The sequence below is a fragment of the Anser anser genome, assembly GCF_964211835.1.
Source record: "Anser anser genome assembly, chromosome: 2".
NCBI lineage: Eukaryota > Metazoa > Chordata > Aves > Anseriformes > Anatidae > Anser > Anser anser.
Window position 1 is genome coordinate 96,046,823 of NC_139721.1, and position 10,760 is coordinate 96,057,582.

The 10,760-nt window shown below is 39.9% G+C and overlaps 1 protein-coding gene across 16 annotated transcripts in view; it reads left to right on the forward strand.

Moving 5' to 3' along the window:
* The window catches only part of LOC310895043 (solute carrier family 12 member 7-like), a 78,896-nt gene extending 69,981 nt beyond the window's left edge, over positions 1–8,915 (forward strand). For 11 of the 16 annotated variants that reach the window (XM_083825821.1, XM_083825818.1, XM_083825827.1 and 8 more), the window contains 3 exons: positions 1,092–1,106; positions 7,376–7,509; positions 7,948–8,915. In XM_083825821.1, coding sequence (XP_083681947.1) covers positions 1,092–1,106; positions 7,376–7,509; positions 7,948–8,039 — 241 coding nt within the window. In that variant the 3' untranslated portion in view covers positions 8,040–8,915. The remainder of the gene's footprint in view (positions 1–1,091; positions 1,107–7,375; positions 7,510–7,947) is intronic. The other 5 variants (XM_083825822.1, XM_083825825.1, XM_083825832.1 and 2 more) reach the window with 1 other exon arrangement.
* Positions 8,916–10,760: the final 1,845 nt, after the last annotated feature.

Genomic DNA, 10,760 nt, shown 5'->3' on the forward strand with positions numbered 1-10,760 from the left:
AATGGACGTTGTTAATATTCATTATATTTTTATATGTATATAATATTAAAAAAGTAATGAACGTTGTTAATATACATATAAAAATATTCATAATGTTGTGGATGGATCTAAAGTATGACAGACTTTAAGACTTTCAGCTTATGGATTGTACCAGAAAGCACAAATGTTAAATGCTTAATGATAACTTTCGTTTTCCTCTATCCTTCTGGGTACCTATTTACTGTATATCATTTCCCTTAAATTTACTGTGTTTTGTTGAAGTGGTAGAAGTACAAAGAATCAGATAAACTAAATATCTTGAAAGAGATTTATATGATTTTGTGGAAAAAATTTATTAGGTCTTCTTCCTCTAAAATGAGTATATAAGCACAAGGTCTATATTGCTTTATACGTATGTCTTGATATATTCAGTATTTCCTGGTGAAACTATGCTTTATCTCTTAATATCTTTTAAAATATAAGTCACTTACTCAATAAGAGCTACTGTCAGGCCTGATATAGTCGACTCAAGAAACCGATGAAAGAAGGATATCAGCTTATTTGCCTCCTTCCTGTTTTGTGATTCAAGTGCACGCATCTTTTCTGAGTTCTGGAAGGAAAGGAATTCTAAGCATGGTCTGGTCTATTCTCTGCCCATGCTCAAATCAAAACTGTGGATGGCAAGGGAAATTTAATGTCTAGAGGAAACATATCTTAAATCTAGGACTTAGAGTCAGATTTAGGCACTAATTCTAGGTGTACTTTCCTAAAATCCTAAATTGTTTTGTGGATTTGCTCTATGCTTTTTGGAAAGAATTTGCCTTTTGCAAATTCCAAACATCTTGCTCACCTTCTGGAGCTCAGAACAAAAAACAGGTGCTCTAATTCTTAGACTTTTTTTTTCTTTTAAATGTTGGAAAGATTTCCTGTTTCTTTAGAATTGTACAAGGTGTAGACTTTAGGTGTTATTATTTAAAAACTACTGTATATGATCAGGGTGGAAATTATAGTTTGAACTTGGTGTGCCTGTACAATGCATTGCTATTGTTGAATTAACATGTACCTGATAGCATAAAAATAATTTTTTATACGTTTGCTTCCCTTCCATGTAGAGAATGGGGAAATCTGTAAGTCTCTAAATTTCATTTCACTTAAGCAATTTTGGTTGTGTTCCCTGGTTCTTGTGGTGGTGTATACTGTCTGCATGTTCCTAAATCATGATTTGCAGTTTGTATGTTGTTTTGTTCATTGTTTTCTATGCTGTGTTTTAGCATTTATCACTGAAAAATAGTTTTCTTCATTATCTGTTAATGTTTTCTTCTAAATATCATCAACTTTCAAGGTAAGTCACAGAGCAAGTACTTTAGTTTCTAGAAGAATGCAAAATCTGACAGTACTCTTCTCCACCAGATGAAAATATAAAAAAAAATACAATAAAAAGTGAATATAAATTTGGTCTAGAAAAATAGCCCCCACTGTGATAAGTTCCATTCTTTTTGTCCAAGTAGTTATATCACAAAGAACTTTCACATTCCATCAAATGCCAGTTCTGCCTCACTTCCACAATCCACGTATAGAACTATAGTGAGTGCAGATAATAGATTGGGTATGGCTCTAGCATACAAAAATCATAGAGTAGAATCAAAGAATCATTTACATTGGAAAAGACCTTCGATATCATCAAGTTAAACTGTCAGCCTGGCCTACTGAGTTCCATTGATAAACCATATTTCTTAGTGCCAGATCCACATGTCTCTTAAATACCTCCAGGGATGGAAAAACCACCACTTCCCTAGGCGCAATGCATTCCAATGCTTGACCATCCTCTCTGTGAAGAAATTCTTTCTAAAATCCAATCTAAACCTCCCCTGGTTCAATTTGAGACAGTTTCCGTACACCCTGTCAGTGCCATCTGAGAAAAGAGACTGACAACCTACTTTCAGGTAGTTTTAAAGAGTGATAATGTCTCCCCTCAGCCTCTTGTCCTCCAGCCTAAACAATCCCAGTTCCCACAGCCACTCCTCTTAAGTCATGTCTTCTAGTCCCTTTACCAGTTTCGTTGTTCATCTCTGCACACGTGAGCAACTCAATATTTCTCTTGTGGTGAGAGGCCCACAAATGAGCACAGCATTCAAAGTGCAGTCTCATCTGTGCTGCATACAAAGGGACAGCCACTTCGCTAGTCCTTCTAGTCACACTATTTCTGATACAGGACAGGATGCCAATTGGCCTTGTTGGCCACCTGGGCACACTGTCAGATAATGTTCAGCTGGTTGTTGCAGCACCTGCAGGTCCTTTTCACCTGGGCAACTTTCCAGCTACTCTTCCCCAGTCCTGTACTGTGGAAAGGGATTATTATGACCTAAGTGCAGTACCTGGCATCTAACCTTGCTGAATATTATGCAATTAGACTCTGTCCGTCGATCTACTCTATCCAGATCCTCCTGCAAAGCCTTCCTACTCTCAAGCAGATTAACAATTCCACCTTACTTGGTACTGTCAACAAACATGCTGAAGGTCCACTTGATCTCATCCAGATCATTTTTAGCAAAATGTTAAACAAAACTGGCCCCAGTACTGAGCCCTGCGGAACACTGCTGGTGACCAGCTGTCAAGTGAATTGAACTCCATTCACTGTGACTCTGAGCCTGCCATCCAGACAGTTCTTCAGCCATTGAGCCATATACTTGTCCAAGCCATAAGCAGCTGGATTTTCCAGGAGGATATTGTGGGCAAGTGTCACGTGTTTTACTAAAATCCATGTAGACAGCATCCACAGCCTTTCCCTCATCTAATAAGCAGGTCGTCTTGTCAGAAGGAGATCAAGTTAGTCAGGCAGCAGGACCTGCTGGCTGGATCTGATCACAGAATGTGTGATGATATTCAAGATGACATAACCTTCCTGGTACTGAGGTCAGACTGAGAGGTCTGTAATTCCCTGGATTCTCCTTCCTGTCCTTCTTGTAGATTGCAGTTACATTGGCTAATCTCCAGTCATCTGGGACCTTCCTGGTTAGCCAGGAGTGCTGGTAAATTATTGAAAGTGGCTTGGTGAGGACGACTTCTTGCTTCTTCAGTACTCTTTGGTGGATCCTGTCCAGCCCTGTAGACTTTTGAGCATTCAAAACATGGGGGAGGTCATGTACAGCTTCCCATTGGATTATAGTGGCTTCATCTCACTCCCTGTCACCATCTTCCAACTCAGGGGGCTGAGTACACTGAGAACAATAGGTCTTACTAAGTAAAGACTGAGGCAAAAAGACCATTGAGTACCTCAGCTTTATCTTCCATTACTGTTTCCCCTCACATCCAACAAAGGATGGAGTTTCTCCTTAGTTCTCCTTTTGCTGTTGATGTATTTATAAAAGCATTTTTCTTTTACTGCACTAGTCAAATTGAGTTCTAGTTAGGCTTAGGCCCTTCTAATTTTCTGCCTGCACGACTTGACAGCAGTTCTGAGTTGCCTGCTCCTTCTTACAGATCTCATAAACTCTCTTTTTCTTCTTAAGTGAAGAAGCTCTCTGTTCAGCCAAGCTGATCTTCTCCACCACTGGCTTGACTTCTGGTGCATTGGGACAGCCTGCTCCTGTGCTTTTAAGATTTCATTATTGAAGAAGCTCTAGCCTTCCTAGGTCCTTTGCCTTTCAGAACTGTCTCCTTAAGGGACTCTGTCAACCAGATCTCAAAATAGGCCAGAGTTTGCCCTCTGGAGATCCAAGGCAGTTTTGATAATTGCCTCCTTTACTTCACCAAGGATCAAAAGCTCTATTGTTTTGTGATTGCTTGCCTAAGATGGCCTGCAACCACTACCTCACACAAAAGTCCTTTGTGATAGCAAACAACAGCTCAAGTGGGACACCTTCCCTAGTTCGCTTCCTCACCACCTGTGTCAGGGATTTATCCTCCACACACTCCAGCAATATCTTAGACTGTCACCCTTTTGCTGTATTATATTTTCAACAGACTTTGTGGAAGTTGAAGATCCCCATGAGAACGAGAACTAGTGATTGTGAGATTTCTAGTTGCTTATAGAATTTTTGATCTATATTTTCATCCTGGTTGGGTGCGCTGTAATGGACTCCCACCATAATATCAGCCTTATTGGCCTTTCCCCGGCTCTTACCCAGAGACACTGAACCCTTTCATCACCATCACTCAGGTTTATGCAGTCAAAACATTCCCTACTGTAAACGGCTACCCTACCTCCTCTCTTTCCCTACATATCTTTCCTGTAGAGTCTGTAACCATCTATCACAGCACTCCAGGCATGAAAGTCCTGAGACTTAAGAAAAATTCAAGTTCACCTTGTTTAAATAAGTGCAGCATGGGAAATAGAAGCACTTAAATTGGGCCGATGAAACTGTTTTATTGGATGAAGTGATTGAAATTCCTTTGTGCTCCCCTTCAGGTGCTCTCCCACTGACACCTGTTCCCTTTCCCATCTCTGAGCGTTTATTGCTGATGCTGACCAATAAAAGTCTTATGGACTAGCGTTCCTCTCCCCCAGCAACCTTAAAGCTCTCTTCACCAGCTTGACAAGCCTGTAACCAAAGATACTTTTTGCTTTCTCTGACACATGGACCCCATCAGTCCTCAGTGGTCCCCAGACCAGGTTTCTCAAAGAGTCCCATGGTCTAAACAGCCAAATCCCCGTCTGTAGCACCAGTTCCTTTCAAAGCCTTTTCCTCTCACCAGAAGGATTGAAGAGATGACCACCTGTGCTCCAAGAGCCTCTACAGCTGCTCCAAGGGCTCTGTAGCCCTTCATAATATGCCTTGGACTGCTCTCGACAGTCATTGATACCCACATGAAATAAAAGCAGTGGATAGTCTGTGGGCTGTACAAGGCTTGGTAGTCTCTTGGTGACATCCCCAGCGTGAGTCTCTTATATGCAACAAACCTCTCTTGAGGTTAAGTCAGGTTGGCAAATGGGTGTTTACATTCCCTGCAGAAGAGGATCAGCTATGACTATCACCCATCGTTCTTTCTTGGTTAGACTGATCATTATATTGGGAATAGACTGAGCTGGCTCAGTCAACACCAGTGTCTCCCCTGACATGACAGGTCCTTCCTCTGTAGTCCCTAGAGCAGTAAACTGGTTCTGGAAGGGCATATCAGGCAGTGGGGGAAGTCCCTTCAGATTGTCCTTGCCGTAACAAGCTTCATTTTTCTGTTTTGAGCATTGTTTCTTTATGTGTATTCCTGCGGGGGGAGTTTCTGATTGTGGGTCTGCTGCAAACTGCACATGGAACCACCTAACTCCTCAGGTTCCCTGATGTTGTGCAGTCAGATTCTCACTTCTGACAGCAGCTTGGCTACCTGCTGCAGGAAGCCCTCCATCTGGGCACAACTTCTGCAAACAGGTAAGCCTCTGTGCCTGCCATAAGAGAAAGATCTAGGCACTTCCTGCAGTCTGAAGTCTGCACTGCAGCCTCACCCTCCAGCAGCTGTCTAGGTGGAGGCATCAAACAGCACTGGGGTAGGTGGTATAGACACCTGCAGCCTTTGAATACCCGCTATCCTGTCTTAAGAGCAAAGTAAGAAGGTTGGCCTTTACTAGTGCAAATTTACTAGTGCACCATTTGGGGCATCTCATCTCTACTTGTACTTGTGTGGAAGCAGCTCATGATGCTCTGTGTGTTTTTTATTGTTTGTTTGTTTGCTTGTTTTTGTTGTTGTTGTTTTTCAGACCTGTGTTGTCTTCATTTTGTCTGTTTACCAGTTTGAGCTTCTTTTGAAAACTAGAAGGCTTACTTTGTGTTCCATATATTATTTCATTTTGACCAACACTTGAAAGGGAAATGAGGTTAGATAACCTCAATTTACATTGTACATAGTGAACAGTCAATTTGACCCATTATTTCAGTGCTGAATGCTTGTCCGCTCCATCACAAATTTACATCTACCCTATTTCGCCTTTATTTTATATGTAGCTTAAAATTTCTAATTCAGTATTTATGCACCTCTTCAGTTATACACCTCTCTCCTCATAGTTGTTCTTTTGTCCCCTTAAGCTGCTGTTCTGCTTCTGAAAAGCTGAGCTTCAAGTATTCTTTTGTTCCATATATGGTTTGCTTACAGTTGGTTCTTACTCAGGACAGATGGCCCTTGTGACAGAAAATCCCCCAGCCTGATAAACTTAGCTTTAAAAATGTCACTGTCTTTTGGAGGAAAATGGGTATTAGTGAGGCTGGTCTGCACAGATCACTAAGTTTCAGGCCAAATGTCGTTTTTTTCTGATTGCACCTGCAAAGTTAAGGATAAAAATATGACTTGAGACATGCCATTTCTAATAGTTTAGTGTTAACAGCTGTTCCCTTTGCAGTAAAATGGGGTGTGCTGGAACACAAGTACACATGCACCCAGCCTTCTCCATTTATGTTGTCCCACCCTTTGTTTGAATGAACCTGTGTCTGTCTGCTCTTCTGAATGTTGCACTTATTTATGTAATCTGATGGTGGCCTTGTGTTGCTGGAAGAGTCTAGAATTAAATATAGGGTTAGTCCACTGAAATGACCTGCTGTTCTGCCTGTGGCAGCAGAACAAAGTAGTGTGTGTTTTCTTTTGTAAATTTTGAGATCCAAAATATTTTTGTTTTGGGAAAAGGGATCTCATTCATGTCCATTGTTTTCCTAAGCTAAAACAGTGCTGAAGCGTTTGTACTATCATTTTGACTACTGTTGGTGGAATTCAAAAGAGTCTGGACTTGGTCAGGCACTTCAGAGGATGTCTATGTCCTGCCACTAGTCATATGCCAGACCTAAGGCAGTATGGGAGCCCAGCTGAGCTCACATGATTTTATGGGAATTGGAGGGTGGGGTGGGGTGTTATTGTGTGTTTTTGAATTTTTTTTTCCTCATAAATTCTTTGCTGTTTATGAATTTTCTTTGTCGGGCTTACAATAACCCTGTAAAGGACCACAGGGGAAGTCTTGTACTGGACATGATAACAAATACCGTAATCTTTCTGTTGTATTTTTGTAGCTCCTTCAATGTTTAGAATTTCTTGCAAAATCCAGTTACATATTTATGTAGTTCAATTAGCAGGATTCTCAGTATTTGACTAAATTTCATTTCCATTGAAATTAAGCTTTTGTGTCATCTTTGTAAAAGATAACCGACAATTGAAAGGGTTGTGCATTTTGGCAATTCACTTAATGATGATATTCAGGCAATTCTAAGTTTTATTTTTGAAGAAAAAAATCTTTAAAACATAGGCATTTCATTTTCTCAAATTTATATTGAATATGTACGAGTGAGGTCCATGAAAATAGCTTATTATACATGTATACAGATTACACTTATAAATTCAAATGCATAAGATGTGTACATATTAATTTATAAGCACAAATATATAAGTATTGTGGCAATACCTAAAAAGATTTGTTTGTGTACAGGAATCAGTCGAATGTAAGAAGAATGCATACTGCTGTGAAGCTCAATGGAGTGGTACTTAATAAATCACAACATGCGCAACTAGTTCTCCTGAATATGCCTGGACCTCCTAAAAACAGAAAAGGGGATGAAAACTGTATCCTCTGCTATATTGCTTCTATAGTTCCTGAAATTGGAAGTTTGATTTTTTTGGTTGTGCCATTGTCTACTTTCGATTTCACAGAAAAAAATCAAGTGTTGATAGTGCTACCACTGTCAGCCACGGAGTTTTTGTCAGTTGAATTGATGCAAGACATTCCTCAATGTTGAACTTTTCTTTTAACTTTCTATTTTCTCTTTTATGTAGGTCAGTAGGGCAGAACAACATATTTTCTTGTAGAAATCCCCAGAATTAGTCTTCACTTCTTCTGCCTGAATAAGCAGGTGGAAGTGCCCAAGCATAATTGGGCAGCAAAGGGAGAGACACAGGAAAGCTTCCTGATGAACTTGCTTTTTAATTGTACATCAGACATCTTGGGTCATTAGTAGCTGTTTTGCTTCTTTTCTGTGATCTTTTGACTTAATGATACTTCAGACATGGAGTTTTTGGAAGTACTGACAGAAGGTCTGGACAGAGTTCTCCTAGTCCGAGGCAGTGGACGTGAAGTGATCACCATTTATTCTTAACCTGTTTTTTTGTTTTGTTTTGTGATTCTTGGGGCAGGGGGCAAAATGTGCAACATTATTTGATGTAATTGGAGCAGCTTCATTAAGAGCTCTAGCACATTGAAAACAATCTGCAAACTGAATCTTCTGGTGAGGTGTTCTGTTTTTTTTTTACTAAAATATTATATTTAAATTATATTTTCAAAAGATATATGTTGAAAATATTTCTGTAGTGGATTAATAAATGCTGCATGGATTAGGATATTTATATATAGCATATTCTGATACGTGTTAATCTGTGGTGAAACAAAAAAAAGAAATGGTAATGCTATTCTATTTTTAAACATAACAGAAATGTAAGCAACTTTTGTTGTTCTTAGTCTCTGCTCTGCTTCTAAATAAAATGGAGAAGTTGGCTTCCTCACTTACAAAGATGCTGCTATGTTGCTCCTGTTGGGATTAGTTCAGGAAACTTAATTCAGAAATGTGTTTAAAAAACACTCAAATTAGGATGCTGTTAGGTATTTTAAAGCATCTCCCTAAGGTTCATGATTTGCCACGCTTGCTTTAAATAGTATTTTTCTATTTTATTTCAGGAAAGGTATGTATACTTCAAAAGTCTTCAGGTGACAGTAATAGTAAATTGTGCAATTTTTTTAATGAGCTGCACTATACTGCATAATTATACCAAACAGTCCAATTCATAGGAAGTCTATGATGCAGTATCGCCCGCCACTTGCTGGAAACAAACTTACAGCTATTAGTAAACCACAGCAAACAGATCAATGACTTGTATGTAGTCTCTTGTTTTCAAATCTGTGTATTTTGAGAAATGCTGTATGTACACACTGCTGTGAAAATAAAATCTGCTTTTCAGGAAAACAAAACCAAAAGAAACTGTAAGTGTTTTATTTGTACTAGTAGAACAAACAACTTAAGTGCTTGATAGAAGCAAAGTTTATGGTCAGAAATGTGCCTGTTTTCAGTCATTGTTTACTTTTACAGTTCTAAAGACTCTTAAGATACCAAAATGATCCATGAGTAACTTCTGCCTTGTACCATGGCCCTACAAGTGCCTCTTGGTGTGTCCTGGAGGTGAGAGCCATCTGAAGTACAACAGGTTGTTTTCCTAACTTGCTGTGCTCCCTGGTTGTCTAGAAGCGGCTAACACTAACCCTAACCCTAGGCTGAAGCCTGACCCTAACCCTCATGTCTAACCCTAAAACCTAACCCTAAAGCTAAACCTAACCGTAAACACTAAGTCTAACCTTAACACTAATGGTCCTAACCCTAACAATAAAACTTAACCCAAACTCCAAACCCTAAACCTAACCCTAACCTTAACACAAACCCAAAACCCTAACGCTAATCCTAACATAACCCTAGCCCTGGCCCTAACTCTAGCCCTAAACCTAACCTTAACCCTAAAGCCTAACCGTAAAACCTAACCCTAAACCTAACGCTAAACCTAAACCTAACTGTAAATGCTAACCCTAACGCTAATGGCCCTAAACCTAACCCTAACAATAAACCTTAACCCAAATGCTAAACCCTAAACCTAACCCTAACCTTAACACTAACCTTAACCCTAAACACTAACGCTAACATAACCCTAACCCTTGCCCTAACTCTGATGGCCCAAACACTAACCCTAACCTGAACCATAACCCTAATGGCCCTAATCCTAACCCTAACCCTAATAGCCCTAGCCCTAATGGCCCTAACTCTAGCCCTAACCCTAACCCAAAACCCTAATGTCCCTAACCCTAACTGTAACCCTATGTTACCATGTTTTGTAGTATAGGTGTTGTGATACAATCATTGCATGTCTGATTATGAACATTCTGGTAATTTAACAACAGAGAAATAATAATAAAAAAATAACAACAACAACAAATATTTAGCAAGATGAAAGTTCCAATGTTATAAAGTTTTAGTGCTGGTTAATATTTTTAATTATTCCTTCATCATCCCGTTCATTCTTTCAGTCAAGCCATCAGCTTGGGGATGGTAGGCAAATTGGAATATCCAATCTCTACCTAGCCATTGAGCCCTGTCTAGGATATTGTGTCCACTAAAGTGTGTTCCTTGGTCATATGTATTTAGTGAGGAGGTCTGTATTAGTGAGTTGTTCTAGTGCTTCAGTTGTGCTACGTTGATTGGCATGTTTGGTGGGTTTATTGAACAACCTTGACACTGTATCCACAGCAGTGAATACACGTCACCACCCCCTTGATGGATGGGGGCCAATGTAACCCATATGCCAGCTATTCAAGGCCCAGTGACTAGATGCCTGTACACCTGTTTGCTATAACATAATTCCTGGAACCAGAGCACTACCTTCCAGGGCTGTGAATTTTTGGTATTTTTTTCTGAGAGTAACCATGTCTGGTACTGTAACTACAAGTGGGGGTGTGACTTTGGTCAGCTCTCTACAATCTACATTCTCCTAAAAGCAGTCATGGTTTCTTTTTCCTACTTGTTAAGGTGCCTGAACGGTCTGAGTAATTTCCTCCTGTCCCTCAGAATGCAATGCTCTTTTACAGTTGCCACCTTGGCAGGTGCGGGCAGCGCAACTGGATCCCACTTTGGGAATTCACACAAAGCAGTTATAGACTGAATAGTAAATCCCCCTTGCGATGTCCCGAAGCAGAAGTGACCATTTACTGTTTCAACAATTCATCCTGCTAACACATCAATACCCAAAATGTATTCAACTGTTGCAATTAACACCATTGTGGT